The following is a 22,806-nucleotide window of genomic DNA, read 5'->3' on the forward strand; positions in this document are numbered from 1 at the left end:
TTGAAAGCCATCCACATAGTACTCTGTCCATCTGACAGGCCATCCAATTTCCTTTGGAAGCCACACAGCGTTCAAGCAGATAAGCAAATGAGCACACGAGGGAATAGCCAATCATCTCTCCGCAAACGTGCACGGATCAGCGTTGCAGTGCAATCGAACTGCAACCGAATTAACCCAGGCAAGCATTCACACAACCCGTGGGTGGCTGCATCTAGCCTACATCTGCACGGGGATTCCTCTTACTCCAGCGCTGTTAGAGTTCGCTCATTGAATGGGTGAATTTTCCATGATTTCTGTTGATTTGTGTGCCGGTGATACCCAGCTTTCAACCGCTGGGACACTTTACTCGGGCTCAGTCAACCGTGGTAGTGATGGACTTTGTTGATTCCATGGGTCAGTGCGGGCGCTAATTTGGTGGCCAATTAAAGTCTCTCCCCGAGCTGCAACCTTAACCCCGCAAATCTGAATCCTCCAAGTTCTCATTTTCATTTTCATTACCATTTACCGTTACGATGGCGAGGATTTCAGGCTGAGGTATAGAGATAATCTCAAATTACAGTATCTCTAATAGCCTAGAAAATTTAATGGGATTTTAATGCACTAACCGTGACAAAAGAAATAAGAAAAGGATCAGCCGATCCTGCAGGATCGCCGTTGATCCATAATCCCGGAACCGCCTCAGCAGGGGGGGAAAGATAACCAATTCTGCAGCGCACGGTACACACGGGGCACTTGTATGTGAATTTACTTTCCCTCCACCCCCAAAATTTACTCTACACAAGGAACCAGGTCAGTTGTACCAGTCAGCGCAATTTGTAATTCAGCTAGGAAAATTTATTTCGCATGGCCAACACGAGTCGGAAACAACCCTGAGGTAACACACGGGGCCGAGAATGAGCGAGATCACGAAAAAAATAAAAGATAAAACGGAGCCCGTTACAAAAGTCCCTGTTTCCAGATTCGCCCAAGGCCTGGGCTGGGATCTATTGCAGACTCTAGGGCTATGACATAGCGCCGTTCACCCGTGGGTGGCTATAACTTGACAAATGAAAGGCCGGGACACCCACGGTTGAGGATGGTCTGATCGCTGGAACTAGATTAGGTACTTGGCCTGCGAGGAACTGAAGTTGGGACCTCAAATACCTCATAGCCCTGAAGGCTTTTTCTGTGGGGTTTATTGTGGGAAGACAAAAGGAACGTAGTTAGGGCTAGAGATTTATTGCCATGGGTTTCGTTTGGGGTTTTCCTAAATGCGGCATTTTGATGGGGGAAAGTGAACCCAATCGTTAAGCTTTAGTCCAGTTAAAGACTCTGCTGGTTAAGAAAAGAAAAAGGTAAAAATCTTATGTAATGTGTGAAGGGATTTCGGGGAAGCTATAGCTACAGCTACAGCTCGAGCTTTAGCTATAGTGGACACGGCCCGGTGGAGTATATAGTCCTAGACCCGATTAATCCCGTAGAAAGGGAAGGTGCTAAGAATTGTGCGCTAGGCTCTGGGCAAGGGACCCAATCTAGATCATGCAAGAAATTGAGGAAAGCCGGATTAGGACACGGGCTTGGCGATGATTGTTTGCGGATGGGTGCAACGTTAGACCCAGAATAAAATTTTCATATGAACATTGAAAGAGAACCTTACAAAGTGGATAGCAAAGTCAGAGAATGAATTTGTTCCATATTATTGTACATTGAAGGGGAGCAGAGTAAAATTAAATATATTCATTTGACACAGACATTTTCAATCCTGACCCCTGTTCAGAATATTAAAATGAGTGATATAGATATGATACAGGAGCAAATGTGCAATAGCAACCCCATATATAAACGAAATGAAAATAGAGGTCCAAGAAGAAAACCAATAACTACCTGGGTATATCAGGTATCATAGATCATAAGAGGCATGACAGACGAAGTCAACAAGAGACGCTAGTGAAATCATCCACAGCGATAAAATCGTCAAAGCCAAACGGCTGGTCACGATCGGAAAGTGGAACAGCCGGGTTACCCAAGTGGGAAGCAAACTGACTGAAATCCGTGAAATCAGGATCCATCCCCTCATGCGAAACCATAAGGCCATCACCCCCGACCTTCCCAACCGGCGAGATGGTAGCATGTGCAGTGGCAGTCGGCGACAAGGGCGTGTTGGGAGTGGGGCAGAAGTCCGGAGTAGAATGAGTGCCCGCCGACAGGGCCTCAATCTTGGGAGAGCCAATATTAGAGGAAGCAAGCTGGGAGTTGGAAAGTTGCGTGTTCTGCGTAAGGAGATTGAGGTCGTGGAAGTTGTTCGTGGGCTGGGATTGGCCGCGCGAATGACCATGGCTAGGGCCACCGGTGGGGCCCGACATGGATGCCGAGGGAAGCGATGGAGCGGTATGCTGCTGCAGAGGCAACTCCGGTGCGGACGCAAGACGGTCTCTGAATTGATGCATCTGGACTGCGGTGTCGTTCATCTGGGCCTGCTGCATCATTTGCTGCTGCCACATTTGGACGGCATGCGTGTCTGTGGGGGTTTGAGCAGGAGTCGAGGTCTGTTGCTGCATCGGGGCCCATGCGGGTACTTGAGAGTTCCAGGCTGGGGTTGAGACTTGGTTCATGTAGGCTGGGATTTGTCCGGAGGAGTCCCCGGAGGCAGAGAACATGCCGGAGTACGGCGTGTCGGAACCGTCCATGCAGCCCATGTAGGGCTGGGTGCTTGGATCGTATGATGCCGTAGGCGATAGTACGTAGCTATCACTTGTTGGCATTGGGCTTTCCATTGAGCCTTGACCTGAGAAAGAAGAGCGGATATTGGACAGATCCAAGCTCATCTTGCGGGGGCCACGATTGAGTGATGGACGTGGGGTCATGTGGCTGGCTCGCCGGCTGTGGATGGAAGATGGATTGAATTGGGTGCGGGCTGCGAAGGCAGCTAGTAGATGGTTTGTGAATTGCTTTTCGATTTCGTTGTTCTGATGTTGCAGCATGAGAATGCGCTTTTCTTGGTAGCGTTCATCGACCTCTTCATACATGGCTTCTTTATCCACGATCTCCTTGGTGATGTGGAAAGCCTTGCCCGTGCGCTTCTTATGTAACATAGAAGCCCGGTTAGCAGATTCCAAGCGAGCATCTAAGCTACGATCCTTTCGTCGTGACGCAGCAATAAAAGCTCTGGGTAACTGTGAGCAAGGTCCTCCATCTAGTTTCCCGTATCACATACCTCTCTTGGTTCTCCTCCCGCGAACGGGGGATAGGCGTAATATCCTGGTCTAAATCTGACAAAGGCATATTGGATGGGAAGTTATGTAAGAAGGAAAGAAGAGGGGAAAGGTAAGTTAAATACTGAAGAAGTCCTTTGGGGCAAGGTTCAGCCCTCGGGTCCAGAACCACGGGCCGATCACAGTTTGGGGCACTTGGGAAAACTTACGGTCTCCCATGGTTGTGCACTCTTCCTCAACCGCCACTACGAGTTGGTCGACGGATAATATTTCCAGGTTTTGCAACGTATACCATGTGCTGTGATATCGGGGTCTCCCTAGGTAGAGTCTAGACCATTGGTTATTAAGTGGGGAGTCACTCTGTACTCCAGATCCCGACTGGATTCCCGACGTTACTTTGGCAGATCATCTTCCTGAAGCGTCCCCCTTTCTTTTTCTTCTCTCTTCTGTGAGAAGTCTTCCGTAGCACGAGACTGGTACCACGTGATAGCCGGATCAGGGAGGTTCTAGACTTAGAGACCACACAGTACTCAGCTTAAAAGGTCCAATGGAAACCTGGATTTCCAGGCTAGGAGTATGGCTAACTAGACGTAGTTAGCGCAAAGATGGTCGAGCTCTCTGGACAAGGTTACTGCCAATTACATCTGATGCAGTATTTTAATTACTCGATCGTCGATCATCTGAACAGCACCAATCACTGAATATAACAGGTACATGTTTATAGTCCCCTATTTGAAAGAGACAGTTGGTACAGGAACTGGATCATGTAGCTCTCAGTTTTTTGTATCGGCTACAAAGTACGCCTATATTTAGGATTCAATCTGACGAGCCGTAAGATCATATTGCACAATCTATGGTACTTCTTAACCGAGGCACAAAATGTAGCCCCACAGTTGACATTAGACATGAATTCCTGATTACTACGTTGTAGGGACCAAGCGAAGAGACAGAACCCCCGAATGCACACTACGAGAGTGATAGCCTGAGGCACCCAGTACACTTTCCTTCTCAACGATATGCAGAGATGACCATAACGAGCCATCACTAATAATATAGCTGACACCGCATACTACGCCATACAACATATGGGCTGAGCTGCCAGCGTAAACACCGGAACATATGGGTATCTCAGACATAGCCTTATCTCCCATGAACAAACCACGCCATATTATATGTCGATAGGGGGGGTTACCATCGGTCCAAAGCCGGCCGGGAATCGGCGATTTTAAGCCCAAATGCCGAGCCCATTGTCACATAAACCTATTTCTGCATAGTATGATTGGCGTGTTGCAGGTTTCAATTGAACTTTTGCCGGCGTTGCCGGTTGACACATTGCCCAGGTGGGGACTCGGCGATCAGGCCGATCACCCGGGCTGATCGCCCACTCTGTACATACATGAGGTACATGAGGTAGAGTTCATGCAATTCGTGAGGGCACATGAAAATTAACATGAGATATCAAAATTAATCCCATCTCACATCTCCAATATCGGCCGGGATGAGTAAGGAACCCAAGAGTCCACCAAGGCAAACTGGTCGACCTCTCACAGAATCATCAGTGTTGAGGTACTTCACAGAAATCCCACTCACAGCCACAGTCAGTGCCCAGTATATATTCACAACCCCAAACTACACTTCATGGTTCATGTCACATACTGCCGCCAAAGCGGGTATGGAAAAACCGCGTCGAGATCAGCAGGACTGGTTGTGGTCAGTTTTCGCAGTCGTTACTTAGTTGGCTAGGACGGTAAAGTCACACTGGGGGACACGATGCTATTAGACAGAATATGGCAAGGGGTATCGGCCTCTCTCCATTTCGCACGGAGAGGACGGGCATGGATTCATTGATTCGTTCCTGACTACTTTCGTATCTGTATCATTGCGAATCAATCAATCCACCCCCACACACCCCATCCCCTCGCCACGAGGGCAAAACAATCGCAAATGAAATCTTGTTTATAAACAGCATGAATAGGTAAAAGACGCTAAGTTCTCAATGAGTGCAAAGCCAAGGGGAAAAGGACATCCAGAGCAGAGAAGAGTCAAGTTCGCCGATGATGCTGCGTTGGATGAGAGTTGCCAGCACCGATACACAAGACCACAATCCAATGGAAATGGTTGCTAGTTGATCTGCTCAGGACAAACTTTCATCGCACAGATCTGGAGAAAAATCTTGGACACAAACAAAATTATGAGAGAGTTCTGGGATCGGCGTTCGCTTAGGCGATGCCCAGAGGTGGCACCATCCCCTGTTCCTCGTGGGCCTCGCCGCCAAGCTTGTAAGACACCTTGAACCGAATTTTTACTGAGTTGCCCTTCCCAACATCGATTCCGTCCATAAGCATCTCCTGTTGGACCCCATTGTGCTGTTGGGGTGCAATATCTCGACCTGATTGCGGCCGAAGCTGTAGCGTGTAGGACTAATTTGTGGTCAGTAAGCTGATCTAGAAAGTGCATTATAGTAGGCAACTAGCTTACCTTCTCCACAGCGACCTGGAAATGGAGATCTCCAATGGGCTGGCTGGTTGTGTTTGAGAAGACGGCTACAACGTGGATTTGGCGCGGCTGGTTCGGGACCCGGCGGGCAGCAAATTCAACACGGAGCTGGGAGTTGAGGACTTGGATCTTGTTGGTTGATGGAAGTGCATTGCTCGCTGGCAAGGATGATGCAAAGTCCCATTCATCATCTTCTACTGGGGCGGCCGCCTGCGCCGGTTGCGGGGATGAACCAGTGCCTCCGACCAGGTCAAGCAATGACGACGAAGCAGGGGCAGGTTGGCGTTGCGTTGGTGGCTGGAAGGGACTAGATGTTGCGCGTGGGCTGGCAGAGACAAGCGATGCAAATGGGTCAGCTGCTGGTGGCGGTGGAGTCGCTTTGGATTGGACTTGAGGCGAGACCCCCATGACAGGTGTGGGAGATTGAGAAACGGGACGCGAACTGTTGAAAGAAGCAAGGATATCATAATTGGGTTTGAAGGCTGTTGGCGCCTGCTGCTGAGGCTGTGATGGAGCAGGCGGTGTTGACGTTGCTGACATGGACGGGAAATTCACTTTGATATTGGTCAGCGGTGATGCTTTGGGGAATACTGTGCCGCGATACTTACTGGAAGATCCTAGAGAGATACCACCTCCGGGTCCGGGAGACGGACCCTGTTCACCTAATGAAAGGCCGAGCAGGTCATTTTCCAAGGCGTTACCACCCTGGGATGGACCGGCCTCATTACCGTTTGAGCTGGGTTCAGGCTCGGGATCGAAATCGATAAGGGAGAGCTCGTTGTTTGCATTGGTTGAGACTCCCGTCGTGGTGCCCAATGTACCCTTGGGAATCCGAGATGCAGCATCCAAATCGCCCTTCTTGACCAGCTTGTACCGCTCGATTGTGCGATGTATGCTGTCGTTTATCTCCAATAGCTTGTGGACGGCCTCGGGATCATCCGATTCTTCCTCGCACATTTTCTGGATTTTGGGGTGAGCACTTTGCAAAGCACCCGCAAGTTCCTGGTAAAAGCGTCAGAGACTAATCGTCTGGCCAAGAAACACACAGGATATTGGATATTGCCTACCTCGAAAACGTCGCCTTCGGGGAGAGCTTCCCCGGGCTGTTGATTCTGCAGCATCTCTTCCAGAATCTTGGCTTTTTGTTGCACCTTAACAACCTCCTCCGCAGCCTTTGCTCGATAGTCAGTTTTATGCCGATTGTCGAATCCTGCCATAACCTTCATGAGCCGGTTCGCTTCCTGTAGATCGGCAGGAGTGCCTCTCCGAATCAACTCTTGGAGTTTGGCAGATTGTGCTTCTCTCTCTTCCTCTTCCATCTCATCGGCTGAGCGGAGATTCTGGGCATTGTTAATTTGACTCCAAAAACAATACGATGTGGGGGCCACATACATCACTTGGGTTCAAAACCGCGGCATCTTCTCGACGGACCTCTGGGAACATATATCCCTTGTAAAGCAACAAACGGTGCATATCCCGAATGAAACCTAGGTCATCTTTGTAGCGCGAGGTCTGGCAGATAGTTTGGCGCCATTCCTCGATCGACTCCAAAATGCGGTGCTGAACCCTGGAGGGCCGTATGGGTGGTCGCTCGGGGAACCTGCGGACCAATTCATTCAAGAATTCCTTTGTGCCTATCTGGAGATGGAACGGATATCCGCAGTTCTTGACGACAATATCGAGTAGCTAGAAACCGCGTCTGTCAGTCTCCCCCGCGTCAGCTATCATTTGAGCTCCCCACGTACCGCCAACGCCAGCAATGCGACATTCTGGTTTCGGGAATTGATGAGATGAACAATATCAAATGCAGCTTCTCGTGGCCTGAGGAGTGAATCAATAAATTTGCGCCATACGACATGGGTGGTTCCCACTCACGCATTGCCTTTCTTGGAGTTGATTAGATCCGCAACTTCGAGGTTCAGGGCCAGGTTTGGCTCATAGTTTTGAGGATCGCAGGCATTTCCTGTAGATCAATAATCATTAGTATAAATCATCTATGTTACATTCGTTCCAACACTAAACTCACGAATTGCCCGCTGCAATGGCGAAGCGCCCGGCTCAGCGTAGACACCGAAGCGGTCCCTAGCCGCCATTCGTGCAGATGCAGCCTCCAGGATGACGGTGGGCTCGGAAATAGGAGAGAGAAAAGAGTATTAATCGGATAAAGAGAGAGGTACTTGAAAGCACAGGGATCCAGAGGAGATGTGTACAATCGCGGACGGGGGAGGCGGGCGGAGAACCCGTTTAGGCTGCACGTGTGGCGCTTATGCTTGGCCTTGGATCTTCTTTTTTTCAATCGCTGCGTTCACCACTACGGAATACTACAAGATACTGCAGGGCACTCTTGAATATTCTTTTCTAGATTTATATCACATCATCCACCATGGTCCGTCACAAAAAAGACAACTTCTCACGAGGGGGCAAGAAATTCAACACCCCCCGCCCTCGAGTGCCCCGCGGTGATGAAGAAGTTGAGGGCGCGCCCTCATCGAGGCCTCCTTACAAGGCTGCCTGCTGGGATATGGGACACTGTGATCCTAAGAGATGTTCAGGAAAGCGATTGATGAAGCTTGGTCTAATGCGGGAGCTTCACATTGGCCAACGGCACCCCGGCGTGATCGTTTCGTATGTTGCGCAGCGCTTTTTTTCTTCTTGTTCCCTTGGCTTGAATACTGACGATTGACTAGTCCGAATGCCAAGCGAATCATTTCTCCTGCAGACAGAGATATCATGGAACAGCACGGTGCTGCAGTGGTGGAATGCTCTTGGGTGCGAGTCAAGGAAGTACCCTGGTCGCGGATCGGCGGAAAATGTGAACGTCTTCGTATGTGATAGGAATTTGCCAACAATGAACTGAATCCATGGGATGCTAACTATTGTCATTTATAGTCCCCTACCTTATCGCTGCAAACACGGTTAACTACGGCAAACCATGGCGTCTGAATTGTGTCGAAGCGCTCGCCGCTTGCTTCGCCATCTGCCGTCGCTTGGAATGGGCGGAAGATTTGCTCAGACATTTCAGCTACGGACCGGCCTTTTTGGAAATCAACAAGGAACTCCTAGCGCGCTATGCCGCTTGCGAAACAGAAGAGGATGTAAAGAGGGCAGAAGAGGAATGGTTAGCCAAGATCGAACGCGAATACGAAGACAACCGCATCGATGGAGGTGACGATGTCTGGACCAAAGGCAACACCAATCGTTTGCCGACACGAACTTCAGACAATGAGGACGACGAAAGTGGAGACGAAGATGACGAAGACGAGGGCAGCGATGAAGAAGATGAGGACAAGGATCCATTCGCGATTTCCGATGACTCTGAAGATGAAGAGCAAATGGCTGAAATTTGCCGCAAGATTCTCAATTCTAAGTCGTTCAAGAATCCCGAAGAAGATGAAAAGCAACAACCAGAGAAGATTTCTCGACCGGAGCAGCTGTACGTCGACTCGGATGCTGAGTCCGGTTCAGGGGGAAGCGAGGATGAAGAGTTCGACAAAATAATCAACGCGACGACGGTCACTGATCGCACGGGGATCAAGGCGATTCAGCAGCGTAAAGGTCTTGAGGTGCTGTCGGGCTCGTTCTCTCGAGCGGAGATTTCTGCCCCGAAGAAAGCATGAAAGTGAGGTTCTATTTAGATTACATTCCCACTCAATGAGCTTTGATTGGCTTCCTGCTCTAAAATTTACCACCTTTTCCCGGGGTCTTTTGGGTGTTTCTCTTTTTGCGACGCCCACAAACAGCTCTATTGGTTGCGACCACTGCCCTAGCAGGTGCACTTGGTCCGTTGAATTTGAGTATGGCATTCTGCTACCAGTGTTAGCAGTCGCGGTCTCGCCATTAAGGGCCAATTTGTCTGAAAATGCGCGGTCAGCAGCATTAGCAAGTTTTTCTTAATTGAGCCATGTGACCTATGCAACTATACCCGTCCCTTGGTTAGGGCCAATATGTTTGTTCTCATCCTCCATGTGTTGTGACTCACAACGATGTCTTATTTTGTACTCGGCGAGGAAATATACTGGAAATGGAAACAAAAATCAGGTATCATCCATGGATGACATCAAATTCCCTCTATTGCTTCCAGGGTTGGTTTATCACCTATAGTCATAGTTTAGCCCCCGATGACCTAGAGTCAGGGCCAAACACGGAAGCGGAGCAAGGTCAACCAATATCACACCTTTTGTCCCTCGGCTCATAGGAATCACCTACATCCCAGATACCCATCATAATCACTTACAATAGGTACCTCTCAGATATTTCCTGTGAACTCTCATTCATCACCTCAAGACCCATACAATAGCATATATTACTGGGCCTGTCCATCAAAAGCCAAACGCGGATGACATATCAGCCCATATCAACGAAATGAATGCGAGTATCAACCTTAGGCTCAAAGTCCAAGACACAAGAATGGCACGCAATCTTGAAGAGCAGGACCAAAACATGAACTACTTGCCCCTCGAAGAATCCAAGTGGATAGAATCCTCAATTAATCCGCAGCACATGGTTAATGATTTTGGGCCTTCGTGGGATTCGATACGGTCACAGCATGATGATATGCCCGAGGATTGTCAGGAACAAAATGCACAGCTGGTCATGCTCAAGGAGTTTCGGGAACAAAATGCACGGCTGAGGCACGCGATGAAAGAACAGGAAAAGGTCATCCTCCACCTTACAAAACACCACGAAGATGTCGCGGGCCAGCTTGAGCAAGACACGGCAAGAATGATATGCAAGCTCAAGGACCAGGCAAAGAAAATTGCCGACCTTGAATCTGAAAAAGGATGGCTAGTTCGTGATCTTAGAGAACAGACCAGAATAGCGTCTACGCTGGAAAAGCGAGACACGAAGATGAAAAAAGTACTTGGTGACACTGCCAGCATAATGTTCTTGGAGCTCGAGTATCAAGAAGAATTGATCAACGAGATGCCACCGAACGATTGGGAGTATTTTCAACCAACCCACGAGGCACTAATGGATCTGGTGGAAAACATTGAACACTGGACAGCAGATGACGAGAACTCAGATATGATGTTCAACCTTGAAGATGAGTCAAATGTTGATCAGCTATATGCGGAGCTGTTGTCTGGGTTCGATGAACAATCGTGCCAGCTCAAAATACAGGCAATCAAGCTCGACAGACAGAAAAGCATTATTGACGAACAAACGAGCATTATCTCCGAACTTGGGGCGCAAAAACAAAAAATGGCTGGCAATCTCGAGGAAAAAAATGTAAAGCTGGCTTTGATCCTTGAATACTTGCAAGAAACTGGTGAGGACGCACCTCTCATCTCCTCGGCCGGATACTGGTATATCGACCAGAGCAGCATGAGTTCAGTGAAGTAACCGTCTCGTACATCAAAACAAGACCTCGATAGTCAAATGGCCGGTTAGGTTGCAGAAAATTGAATCGTCATATTTGCCTAGCCTAGCTATTCCACGGTCACATTATATCCCAAAATTAAGATTCCAAATTCTCATCCTTCAGATTCCTTCTCACTGTCGTTGCTGTCTACAGAAATTGACACTATGGTGCCGATGGCATCGTGGGCAATCGACTGCATGATGCTTGGGCCAAGAATGCGTCAACGAGTGGGAGGAAGTGTGACAGATGAACGGGTTCGCATCTGTATAGACCGGACGAATGGGAGCTCGGCTGGTCCGGTTCTTCCGCCTGGGGGCGTATCTGAAGGCGTTTTGATGTTGAGATGTAGACCGGGTAGGTAGTAAGGGTAAACTTGTCGAAGGCATGTTGGAGGAATACCTTTACCTGGTATAGACTAGTTAGGATTGGTCTTGCTCTGGGGACGTCCGCGGGTATGTATGTGCCTACTTACCCAAGTCTCGTGTCGTGCCGAATGCAAATGGATTTATTATCTGATTATCTGCTTGAGATATTGAATTGATTGAGCCTAATGTTTTCCATACTAGAGTAATCATAATAAAAAGTCTCGGTAAGATGCCCAGGATGCCTAGGAAACGCAAGACCTAGAATATGCAAGGGCTTAGATAAATCCTTTTCAGTGGACATGCAAGGTATCATTAGTTACAAGGTTTATACATATCTAAGATCTCGGGCAAAAGAAACCGGATTAAACAGCTTGATGCGTGTTAAATCCTTGTCGTTTCTAGGGAAACAGTATAGGAACCATTAGGGATGCGTACTACGGAGGCTTTTGTAGAACTCACTCGTGGGTGAATACATACAGCAGAAAGTACATACCCCGGGCCTAACCTCGGCTCGGGTTGGGTCTAGCCCAATACAACCTGGAAATGGGCTGGGCTTTACTATCGGTGGGCTATGGGCCCGGGGTGAAACCCCACTGGGCCCTGATGGGGGCTTATTAGGGCCCAAAAAGCGCCAAACAATACAGATATTCTGAAAAACGTGACTTTTTTTGAGAAACCATGTGTATAGACCCCGTTTCTCGCCTTTATCTAAGAGCAATATTCCATAATTCTAATTGGTATATAGTAAATTAGCACTTATATACATCAAATTTTAAAACGCGAGAAAACGTGCTATAAACAATTTAGAAATTATAGTTGGTTTCATGTACCTACTATCACTCCCACTCACAGGGGTGGTTATAGAGCTAGAAATAAATCCCTGATTTGGGTCATTGCCAATGTATGTCATTCCGCATAGGGATAGGTCTATAGGATTAGGAATTTCATGGAGACACCACTTCTCAATGACAATGTTAGTATTCAAGAGGTTGTTCAGTGGCACAGATAAAAAAAATACAAGAATTGTTCGTTCCAGGCTATACAAACTGAAGTTTTCAATGTAAATGCCGGTCTCATGTATCTGAATATTGAATGGTTTCATGTGGAGTAACATCAACGCATCATTCACTCCTCTCAGGCTCGCCGCGCTATAACCAAGCCCCGCGATGGCGGGGTAAAAGCCCAAGGTCATAGATATCAAGTGCCTCAGCAATCCTCTCGTAGCCCCCTTCACTTGAAAATAAGTATAAAAGGTCAATGTTCTATCCAAGTTGAGTTCGTACACGTGGCGGGTGAAGCTCACCTTCACCGGGGCGGAAACACCTCCCACTTTTCCCACAATCCCGTAACCCACTTTCAACCACCACCCTTGGAATACCCTTGAACAGTAGTCCAAAATGCCCGATAAAGACTCTGGTACACCCCGTGTCTTCCTCTACCGACACGGTATGTTTCAGAATACCAATCTTTTTCTGTGGTCTAAATAGATTCTAGGACAGACGGAATGGTCCAAGAATGGACGGTACACCGGTATCACTGAGCTTGAACTTACCCAAGATGGTGTTAACCAGGTCAATGCGTCCGGGAAGATGATTGTCGGATCTGGCAAACTGATTGACCCAGCCAAACTTGCGCATGTCTATATCAGTCCCCGTCGACGAGCTATGCAGACCTTTGAGATTGCTTTCTCTGATGCCGATAAGCAAGCGCTTTATGATGCGAAAAAGGTCTCTGAGACTGATAGACTGGCCGAATGGGACTATGGTTTGTATGAAGGTCTTTTGACTAAGGAAATCCGGGCCTTGAGAAAGGACCACGGTCTGGATACCGAGAGCGAGTGGGATATCTGGAGAGACGGCTGCGAAAATGGAGAGTATGTATTTTTTTTTGCAAGGGGATTTTCTTCGAACCCATGCCCAATCACCTACGATCAAGTATATCTGACCTGGTCAATATAGGTCTGCGCAACAGGTGACGGACCGTCTTGATAATCTCATTCAAGAGATTCGCACGTTCCACAAGGGCAACATGCACGGAGAGAATCCTTCCGATATCCTGCTTGTTGCACACGGACATTTGCTTCGTGCCTTTACCAAGCGCTGGTTAGGATATCCTATGGAGTTTCCTCTTTCTCTGATGCTCGACCCTGGTGCCGTTGGCGTCCTCAGGTAATTTTCCTTCGACCCACTTCACTGGCCTAACCGCTGACCTTTTTTTCTATTTGCAGTTACCAGCATCATAACATTGATGAGCCTGCTATGTTGGTTGGATACGGATACCCGTTGCAGGAATGATTTGAAACGTCTGAATAGAGTATCGTAGAAGTCAACATGGTCACTAGATATAGACACGATACACGTGATCAATATATTCTCGGGGGGTATGTTTACGCGGAGTTCATTCTTTATGCCCTTGATAGAAAGCATGTAGTTGTAAATAAGATAAACTCTGCATGAGATTACAGAGAATGCTACATGGAAGGATCGATCATTTTCCCATGCGACTGAAAAAAGCAACGTCATAACCCCAGAGCCTCCACGGTCTTCAGAACATCGAGGCTGTGCGTCAGATCACCCGGGGAAAACCCCAGTTCGTCAAGTTCAAGTTCGGAAGCTCAGCCCTACTGCCAAGCCATCCCCCGCGGATGCTCCGTTCGCCTGACCTGACCAACTGATATGGCATATAGCCCTGCCGCTGTCAGCCTTCTATATGATATGTCTTCACTCTAGGTATGACATCAATACGAGAGCCTTTGAAGGCAGCTAAGATCAGGTGGGAATGGAGGCTCTTGGCTTGAGGGCACCGGATGGCACTAACACTAGATCGTCAACTAACGCGGGCTACTCCGTATATGATCGTCTCTCCCCTGAGGAGTTTCATTGATTTCTTTAGACTTTGTGACCTAACATGTACTTTTCGGGGAATTCCCTCGAGACTGCTCATATTACTATTTTGTCATAGAAACGCTTCATCCTTGAGATTGGAACTTAAGTTGGCGCCAATATCATGCCGCACCACAAACACGACGAGTTTTCGGTCGCTGATGCCAGAAAGGAGGTTCATGAGGCATCAAGGTCCACATCTCCACCGCCAGCGCAAGAAAAGCGCGGCTCAGCCTTGATAAACTTCTTCTCATCCTTCCTCGGTCCTAAGAACCCGCTCGCGCACCCAGCAGACCCACGCCAGCACACCGTATGGCTGCTAAACAATACAGCGTACCAGCCAGTAAATGACGAGACGGACGAGACTCAGCTATGCTGGCATGCCGAAGTCGTCGCCTGCATTTTCGAAACAGAAGGACGGAAAGACGTGGGCAACCTCGTGGCTGCGATCGCAGATTACATCGGGCTGGATGGTGAGGTCGGCGGCGATGACGAAGCACGCCAACGCATCGCAGAGCGTGTCCAGCCATTTCTCAACCAGGTCTCGCCGGCGCGCACGGTCACGCTGCAGGTACCCATATCCCGGCCGTCACAGTCGCATGGACTCGGTCCATCCGATCGCAACGGCATCGTCAGTCAGACGGTCGATATGGGTCGAGTGGAGATCTACGATGGCGAGATCTTGCAGCCGCGACTGCATCATTTCGGCGACAAGCTTGTGTCGATGAGCACAACTTTTGCTGCGCCTGAGGGCTGGCTGATCGTCTCGGATATCGACGATACTATCAAACACACTAAGACGCTTGATCCCACGGGAGTTATTCGCACGACGTTTGCCGACGTCCCTGCGCCAATAGCTGGTATGCCGGAACTTTACAGATATATTCATGCTGAGCTTCGTCCTGCGTGGTTCTATCTCTCTGCGTCGCCATATAATCTTTATCCTTTTCTGCACGACTTCCTAGATGAACACTACTGCCCGGGTACGCTGGTGCTGCGCGATTACTCGTGGATGGATATCACGGGACTTATCAAGTCGTTCACTGAGAAGACGCAGGAGTACAAGGTTGATCGGATGGAAAAGATTCGGCAATGGTTCCCACGTCGGAGGGTGCTTTGTATTGGGGATTCGACGCAGAAGGATCCGGAGGCTTATGCGGAAATGTATAGTCGGTATCCCGACTGGATTCATGCTATCATTATTCGCAAAGTTACGGATGTGGCACATATGGAAGAGAAGAATGAGCCAGGGAGGTTTGAAAAGGCATTTGAATATGTACCATCGCATATCTGGACGGTCTTTGAGGATCCGGAAGAGTTGTATAATTTTGTTGATGGGCTGGGAATGGAGGACCAAGTTTTATAGATGTATTAATCTGTACATATGTTGTTGAATCAGCTATTTTGTCAATAATATTTTCTCAGATATATTCTGCCTTTCCGAATTGTTGGTGAGAGTGGACATAAGGATAAATAAAAAATAGTCATCACCTGGATTGACCGGCGATCAGAACGGCACGTCGGGTCCAAGCGATACGGAAGGCAGGAAAACATCAAAGGCAAGTAGGTTGGGGGATAAGAAATACACAATTACCAACCCACTAGACTAAGATGCCCCGTACCTTGAATGGCCAGGGCAAGGCACGGTCTATAAGACCCGTGACTAGGAGGTCTTGATTTTGATATTTCATCATGCTATCTCCCTTGTATAACAGACTCTCTATACTAATTATCCTATCAAACCCAGTCAAATAGAAATGTGAGATCGTATAGCTGTTCATTGCAATGGAATTGATCGGGATTGTTAAGTGGCGATGTTGGCCTAAGCCCTACATACGTCAAGATTAGGAAATGGCCTCCGATCTATAGGTAAGTGAGATGGCAAAAGAGAATACTCTACTTCTAAGGCCCAGACTTCTTACGACTCATTGAACTCAAATTTCTTAACTCAAAAGATGGATCAAGATTCCAACGACAGTATGCAGTCAGACATACCTCCCACGCAACCCATCGTGGAACACGCGCCCCCAAAGCATCCATCGGAGCCCTCAATACGCACCGCAGAAGCTATGCGGCAGCCGTCTGAACCCTCAGAGCGCACATCAGAAGCAAGAAAGCGCACATCAGAGGCCACGAAGCCCACTTCACATGCCACAAAGCCTATCTCGTCAACATTGAACGACTCACCTTTCACACCACTATCCATGCGAGCCCTCTATTACACCCCAGATGTGTTAGAAAATGAAGCGCCAGACGGCATCCCAGAAGGAGAAATCAGTGACGCTATGTCACCCGACACAAACACAAGCGTTATTCGCAAGAAGGGAACAGACCTCGTGTTCGACACAGGCTTTCCAACCCCACAGCCCTCTCCTCAGCAATACCTGCTGAAGATCGCCACAGCAGCCTTCTGCCACGATGAGATCCGTCTAGCTGAACTTCTCAATCCCCCCAAGGCCGCACCGCAGATCCCACTCCACAGTCTCTGCGGGACAGTCATCAGCACGCCGCGTGAAGACGACGAGCATGAAGAGGGCCCGAAGTTCAAGATAGGCGACGTAGTCTTCGGTGTGGTTAGTTATACGCGTGACGGCGGAGCGGCAGACTATGCCGTCGCGACTGAGCGCGAGCTAGCGCTGAAGCCAGACAATATCACTGTTGCTGGAGCTGCAGCTCTTGCGTTGCCGGCATTGACGGCTTGGCAGGCGCTTTTTCGGTATGCGGGGCTTGATCCCGACGTTCCTGGCGGGTTGAACGAGGGCGATGATGCTTTTGGAAATGAGATGGGGCGGTGGCTTTGGCAGCCCCAACGCCGTGATACCGTGGTCGGCAGCAAGGATTATGGCTACGGGCACCGCAAAAGCACGGTCGTTGGTGCTGGTGGCGGTGCAGGAGGCGGGAACGGTGGCCTGCTAAATGATACTATCAATGATGCTAGCAACGGAGCTGGAAACGGGCGTTGGGTTTGGCAGTGGACTCGCCGCGGCGACGCACCCAAAGACAATACCAGTGGCATCGCCGGTACCAATGGTGGGGACATTGACAACATCCCTCCCGCTGCCAGAGCAGTCAATCCCCCCTGCCAATCCTAGGAACGTGCGCCGCGAGAGCCTAATCAGTCTCGTCAGCGGTAATCCCAGTGGCAAAGCCGTTCCCCGCGCTGCTAGCACAGTTGACCCCAACCCCAAAGCCACCGTCCGCCGCAACAGTTTGATCGGCCTGATCAAAGGCAATACCAACGCTCCATCAGCCCGCAGTGCAAGCACGGTCGATCCTAACGCTAATGCCGATACCAATAACAATAGCCGCCGCGCCAGCCTGGTCAATTTAGTACGCGGTAGCACTAGCTCTGGACGGCGTAGCAGCCTGATAGGAAGCATAATTGGCGGCACAGATTCCAACGGGAACGGCAAGCAAAGAGTACCCAAAATCCGAGTCCTCGTCACCAACGCCCGCGACAACGACATTGGCCGCGTCGCGGTGCAGATTCTGCGAGCAGATTCGCTCTTTCCTACCGCCGTCCGGCCGTGGATCTGTGTAACCTGCACGCAAGTCGAAGCTGATATCATTGAGAAGGATTGGGAAGTGGACGAGATAGTCATCATCCCGCACCTCCCATCCCCAGACGAATGTAATATCGAGAAGGTGTTCCGTGCGCGCCGCTGGCAGCCGGTTGATATCGTGCTCGACTGTGCCGGCGGCGAGGTATTCCGAGCTGTTCATGCTGCCGGTGTCGTCAAGGACTACGGGGCTGTACTGACTGTTGTGGATGGCCAGGTTGCGCAGCAGTCTCCGCTTGTTCCTGAGAACGATGTGCTAGGTGAGAAGACGCGTGGTATTAAGAGCCGTTTTGTGCCTGTGAATCCTGATGGGTTGGCTATGGAGCGAATTGCAGAGTTGGTGGAGGAGAATCTGGTCTGCGGGAGAGAGATTACTGTCGTTGATCTTGCGCGTGCGGCGGACCTTTTGGCTTCTGGAGCTGCCGGGACGGCGGGCAGTCGAAGTGGTGGAATGGTGGTTGTTAGGGTTAATAGTGTTGCCAGTACTTAGATTGCCATTTTATGCATTTTAATAGATATCAATAGTAAGGAGAGCAACCTAGGGTGTATCAATTTGAAAGAATTGCGCCACGATCACTTACTTGGTAGGCCACCATTTGCGCAATGCAACAAGTTCAAAAGAAGAAGATAAAACAAAGGGTGAAGTAAATCAAAGTTGATGAGAAATCCCATACAGGAATAAGTTTTGACCCGACAATCCCATATGATAAAAAAAAGAAGCGACGCTCTGCCTCCAGATCACTACATGAACAGAGCAAACCCGATGATTTGTGGCCGAGGTGCAAGGCAGGAGAGAGGGAGAAGGTGAGAGAAGGCGAGAAAGAAGAAGTCGTGAACAAAAAACAATGTATTACGCGGTACCTCCGTTAAAGTAAAGAATCAAGTCTGGTAAAAACGCTCAAGCATGCGGCGACAATCTATTGAATTAGTATATGAAGTGGTTGACAAAAGGGAATGCAGCTTACCTCCATCTGAAGCTCTTTGTCCTTGTTTCGATTGATCTCTTCATTGACCACTTGAGCCAAATTAGCTCCAATCGCCTGCGAACCTCCAGTTTTCCGGGCAAACGGCCATTGCGAATACTCGGCCAGCAATTCATCCACCTGTGCAAAAGCTCTCTCGCGGGCCTCGTGGCTCATGGTGACCAAAGCGTTTTCGAGAACATTAGCAGCGTATGCGGCACAGACCATGGTGATTGAACGAAGGTATCGGAATTCAGCGTCTTCGGGGAGCCACGGGCTAGGAGGAATAATCACAGTGCGGTTACTGCAGATGTTGCGTACCCGTCGGTGGAGGTCTTCTTTCGCGCCGCCGTCGGCCACGGGATGCGTCGCCATATCGAAAAGAAGGAAATTGCGCTTCTCGGTTCGTAGAATACCCTTGTCTACAAGACCCTTGGCCAGTCGCTCCCGTACCTGCTTCAATTGATATCCGATCTTCATCAAATTCCAGGTTTCGCCTATGACCCGCCCAGTCAGTAAATATGTTGCGACCCAAACTTCTGCTCCAGGTTCATCTCACCACTCAGCAAATCAATCCATGAATTGACGCTCATCTTCTCGCTTGATTTCATCATCTTCAGTGTCTCGTCCAGCAAGACCTCTCCAGTCAGTGTATCGTCGATGACCTCGATGATGCGATCGGCCAGGGGGAAACGTCGCCGCGAAGAATCCTTTTGCATGCTTATACGGCCGCGGAGCGCGAGTTCAATGACGATACACCCTCGCAGGGCATAGGAGATGTTTTCGTTCCAGAAAGACAGATAGCCCTGTTGCGGCGCGGGTAGGTCAGCGATCGGAACCACAAATCCAAGAATCGGACATGAGATAATATCCATGAAGACTGACCTGTTTATCCTTCAGACCCAGCAGCAAGATATCTTCCATCAGAGTCAATTTGGGCTGCTTGCCCCGTTCCTCGTTTTCGCTGATGTCGCGGGGATCGAACGCGATCTTGTGGCCATTCTCTGCATTGGTAAACGATGTCTCAGGCCCACGAGTATCCATCGCCGAGCCATTTCGGGAGATTGGAGATGACACTCGGCTGTCATCTTGTTCGTCTGCCCCAGCGACTCGACCGGCGCCTCTGCGGCGAGTCAAGCCCCCGGCTGCTGAGGCCATGAGATCGGGTCGGGTGGGGTATCAAAAAGGAACAGAGAGAGATATGGCCCGGTATGACCAAATGCTTCCGATCTATATGCCGGTGGTTTGAATGGTCTGGGTGGTGCGATGTTGAGAGGGACCGTGAAGACCGAGAGTCTGTGGTTGAAGTGGGACTTTCGGTGTCAGGGGAAACCAGGGACCGAGTGGGCTAGCCAAAACGATAAAGTGTCGGTTATATTCAATTCAACCCGCCTCAATATAAGAGGAATAGGCGACTGCAATGGAGTTGTGGAAAGTGTGAAGGTCAAAGCAAGTTCATTCGGTGAGGTGGCTCTTTGAGCATTTGCGGGTGCGTAGACGCCCGTCAAAGGACATCGGGATGCTAATCTCCCAGTTATGATACTATTTTCTAGCTCTAAATTTTTTTTATTTATTTTGGCAATCTACATTACTTGGCATATACTTACGATCTTTGCTCCATTCCAATATGCTTGTGCACTTTGTGTTTTTGTTTGTGTTCACTGTGAAACTGACATGTACTCGCGAAGCTATCTCTGCATGCAAGTCTACGTGCGATCATATGATAAAAGTAATTATGTAGCTAAGTACATATATTTGTATGTATCTATCAAAGAAGGTTAGCCCAATGGACCATTAAGCTGGGAACATACACTAAAAATAACATATATCAAAAGCCAGACGCATTCGGTGATTATCACCATGTAGTAGCAATACTGTCAATACTGTTTCAAAATTGCATGAATTGCACTCAAATGATATACACGATATAGGAAAGAAAAGTCACTAGCATGTATTCAGCATACAAAATAGCATCTCAGTTGAGCGTCACTGTGTCCAGCGAACCCCACAGACGCGCCAACATCCCGATTCTTTTTCTATCTGATTCTCCAACCGATCCCAAATTTTCAAATTAAATATTTAGTGGGCTATGAAGAAGTCAGCAAATGTCAAGGACCAAGAGGGGTTACGGGTTTCAGTTACCATCGGGCTGGGCCATGATGTACTCGACAGCCTTGTCAACTATGCGTAATATTCATATTAGCTCTGGTTGATGAAATACAAGTGCTTGTTCTAACATACCACTGTGGATCTGGTCGGCCTCCTTGTCGGGGATCTCGATGCTGAACTCCTGTTGAAACAGTCAGATATCGTTCATAGAATATATAATCAGTGCTTTCCGAGGGAAACCGGGCGCGTACCTCTTCAATGGCCATCACAACCTCAACGGTGTCCAGGCTGTCCAGACCGAGGTCGTTGGAGAAGTGGGAAGCGCCGTTGATCTGTAGGTCAAACAATTTTAGTTGATGAATGTTTTCGGTCGCCTCTCCTATAGCGCATAGCGATAGGAAAGTCATGACGGTCCATCCGACTGGAGATTACTGACCTTGCTGGCATCGGAGACCTAAGCATGACACAGATCCAGTTAGCATTTTGATTTTCGTCTATAGCCGATAGATCGCGAGATTCCCCGGGGAAACAACATGACGCACCTTGTCGAAGTTCTTGAGCAGGTTGACTATCCGGCCCTCGGCCTCGTTCTTGCTCAAACCGGCAGGAGCGGAGTAGAGGCGGATACCCTGAGCGAAGCAGGGAGTGATTTGAGGGACCTGGGCAGCAATGGGAGAGCTGCGGATGTGGAAGGGAGCCGGGGTCTTGATGACACGGGGGGCGGAAGCCTTCAAGGAACGAGCAATGGCGGAGCGGAACATGATGAAATAGATTGATCGGACTAGCGCAAAGGCTGAAAAGATCTAAAGTATTAAAAAGAAAAGGTGGAGAGTAAAAGGGTAAAGATTGGAGGAAGACGGCTGCCGCAGAAGAGGAAAGATGTGAGGTCGCGCCCAGCAAAATCCTGCGGGCCAATCAACGCCCGACAGAAAGGAATGACCTAAGCCCGAAACCTGCAAACCACCACAACCTAAGACTTGCTCCCCTACCACCTCCAATTGAACCTCGATTCCCCATCCCTCCAACTCAATCTCCTCTCCAAAACCATGGCCGCCACCCGCTCGGTCGCGAGGCTGATCGCCTACCGTCGGCCGACCCCCTTCGGTTTGCTGGGCTCAACCGCAAACTTCTCCTCCTCGACCTACCGCGCAGCAAGTCCAGCGGGACCCCCTCAGGCCGGGTTCCGCCTGCCCCCGCCCAAGCGCTGGGATCAGGACTCCGAGTCCGCCTTAGACAAGGCTAGCAAATACTTCCTCATGGCTGAGATCTTCCGCGGCATGTACGTGGTGCTCGAGCAGTTTTTCAGACCACCGTAAGTCCTTGTTCCACACCTTGCCGGCGATGCGGATTGCAGTCCAGAATCAATAGCGTCGAATTGTATCATCTAATTGCCTTGCCATGTTCTAGTTACACCATCTTCTACCCTTTCGAGAAGGGACCTATCTCCCCCGTTTCCGTGGCGAACACGCTCTCCGTCGCTATCCCACTGGTGAGGAGCGCTGCATTGCTTGCAAGCTTTGTGAGGCCATCTGCCCGGCCCAGGCTATTACTATCGAAGCCGAGGAGCGTGAGGACGGAAGCCGCCGGACGACCCGTTATGATATTGATATGACCAAGTGCATTTACTGTGGCTACTGCCAGGAGAGCTGCCCTGTGGATGCTATTGTTGAGAGTGAGTCTAACATCCTCTGGTTACATCTCAATTGATATTCAGACTGAAGTACTAATACTTTGTCTTTCAGCTTCCAACGCCGAGTATGCCACTGAGACTCGCGAGGAGCTTCTGTACAACAAGGAGAAGCTTCTCTCCAACGGTGACAAGTGGGAGCCTGAAATTGCTGCTGCTGCTCGCGCAGATGCTCCCTACCGATAATCTATT

General features: G+C 49.3%; 10 protein-coding genes across 10 annotated transcripts; 6 read left to right on the forward strand and 4 right to left on the reverse strand.

The window, feature by feature from the left end:
• Nucleotides 1-1,910: 1,910 nt before the first annotated feature.
• Nucleotides 1,911-3,261, reverse strand: N7500_005171 (uncharacterized protein; the record flags this gene model as incomplete). The annotated part of the gene is made up of 2 exons (XM_056676316.1): nucleotides 1,911-3,144; nucleotides 3,194-3,261. 2 exons carry the CDS (start codon nucleotides 3,259-3,261, stop codon nucleotides 1,911-1,913), a joined length of 1,302 nt encoding a protein of 433 aa, XP_056531316.1.
• Nucleotides 3,262-5,410: 2,149 nt separating this feature from the next.
• N7500_005172 (VHS domain protein) lies at nucleotides 5,411-7,780 on the reverse strand (the record flags this gene model as incomplete). Its single annotated transcript, XM_056676317.1, has 7 exons — nucleotides 5,411-5,611; nucleotides 5,670-6,689; nucleotides 6,755-7,027; nucleotides 7,080-7,373; nucleotides 7,433-7,508; nucleotides 7,563-7,650; nucleotides 7,714-7,780. The coding sequence occupies 7 exons, from the start codon at nucleotides 7,778-7,780 to the stop codon at nucleotides 5,411-5,413; spliced, it is 2,019 nt and encodes a 672-aa protein (XP_056531317.1).
• A 290-nt stretch (nucleotides 7,781-8,070) lies between these two features.
• Nucleotides 8,071-9,304, forward strand: N7500_005173 (ribosome biogenesis TSR3 family protein; the record flags this gene model as incomplete). Its single annotated transcript, XM_056676318.1, has 3 exons — nucleotides 8,071-8,312; nucleotides 8,375-8,511; nucleotides 8,577-9,304. 3 exons carry the CDS (start codon nucleotides 8,071-8,073, stop codon nucleotides 9,302-9,304), a joined length of 1,107 nt encoding a protein of 368 aa, XP_056531318.1.
• Nucleotides 9,305-10,049: 745 nt separating this feature from the next.
• On the forward strand, nucleotides 10,050-11,030 carry N7500_005174 (uncharacterized protein; the record flags this gene model as incomplete). Its single annotated transcript, XM_056676319.1, has 1 exon — nucleotides 10,050-11,030. One exon carries the CDS (start codon nucleotides 10,050-10,052, stop codon nucleotides 11,028-11,030), a length of 981 nt encoding a protein of 326 aa, XP_056531319.1.
• A 1,781-nt stretch (nucleotides 11,031-12,811) lies between these two features.
• On the forward strand, nucleotides 12,812-13,708 carry N7500_005175 (histidine phosphatase family protein; the record flags this gene model as incomplete). The annotated part of the gene is made up of 4 exons (XM_056676320.1): nucleotides 12,812-12,860; nucleotides 12,909-13,287; nucleotides 13,373-13,582; nucleotides 13,642-13,708. 4 exons carry the CDS (start codon nucleotides 12,812-12,814, stop codon nucleotides 13,706-13,708), a joined length of 705 nt encoding a protein of 234 aa, XP_056531320.1.
• Nucleotides 13,709-14,420: 712 nt separating this feature from the next.
• On the forward strand, nucleotides 14,421-15,662 carry N7500_005176 (phosphatidate phosphatase App1 family protein; the record flags this gene model as incomplete). The annotated part of the gene is made up of 1 exon (XM_056676321.1): nucleotides 14,421-15,662. One exon carries the CDS (start codon nucleotides 14,421-14,423, stop codon nucleotides 15,660-15,662), a length of 1,242 nt encoding a protein of 413 aa, XP_056531321.1.
• A 589-nt stretch (nucleotides 15,663-16,251) lies between these two features.
• N7500_005177 (uncharacterized protein) lies at nucleotides 16,252-18,346 on the forward strand (the record flags this gene model as incomplete). Its single annotated transcript, XM_056676322.1, has 2 exons — nucleotides 16,252-17,326; nucleotides 17,361-18,346. 2 exons carry the CDS (start codon nucleotides 16,252-16,254, stop codon nucleotides 18,344-18,346), a joined length of 2,061 nt encoding a protein of 686 aa, XP_056531322.1.
• Nucleotides 18,347-18,722: 376 nt separating this feature from the next.
• On the reverse strand, nucleotides 18,723-19,976 carry N7500_005178 (GOLPH3/VPS74 family protein; the record flags this gene model as incomplete). Its single annotated transcript, XM_056676323.1, has 4 exons — nucleotides 18,723-18,773; nucleotides 18,822-19,315; nucleotides 19,378-19,624; nucleotides 19,704-19,976. The coding sequence occupies 4 exons, from the start codon at nucleotides 19,974-19,976 to the stop codon at nucleotides 18,723-18,725; spliced, it is 1,065 nt and encodes a 354-aa protein (XP_056531323.1).
• A 921-nt stretch (nucleotides 19,977-20,897) lies between these two features.
• On the reverse strand, nucleotides 20,898-21,688 carry acpA (acyl carrier protein; the record flags this gene model as incomplete). The annotated part of the gene is made up of 6 exons (XM_056676324.1): nucleotides 20,898-20,905; nucleotides 20,961-20,999; nucleotides 21,060-21,108; nucleotides 21,179-21,259; nucleotides 21,364-21,381; nucleotides 21,470-21,688. 6 exons carry the CDS (start codon nucleotides 21,686-21,688, stop codon nucleotides 20,898-20,900), a joined length of 414 nt encoding a protein of 137 aa, XP_056531324.1.
• A 285-nt stretch (nucleotides 21,689-21,973) lies between these two features.
• Nucleotides 21,974-22,800, forward strand: N7500_005180 (NuoI/complex I 23 kDa subunit family protein; the record flags this gene model as incomplete). Its single annotated transcript, XM_056676325.1, has 4 exons — nucleotides 21,974-22,239; nucleotides 22,335-22,416; nucleotides 22,470-22,599; nucleotides 22,670-22,800. 4 exons carry the CDS (start codon nucleotides 21,974-21,976, stop codon nucleotides 22,798-22,800), a joined length of 609 nt encoding a protein of 202 aa, XP_056531325.1.
• Between the last annotated feature and the right edge of the window lie 6 nt (nucleotides 22,801-22,806).

Source organism: Penicillium coprophilum (genome assembly GCF_028826855.1).
Source record: "Penicillium coprophilum strain IBT 35676 chromosome Unknown utg000004l_segment0_segment0, whole genome shotgun sequence".
NCBI classification, from domain to species: Eukaryota; Fungi; Ascomycota; class Eurotiomycetes; order Eurotiales; family Aspergillaceae; genus Penicillium; species Penicillium coprophilum.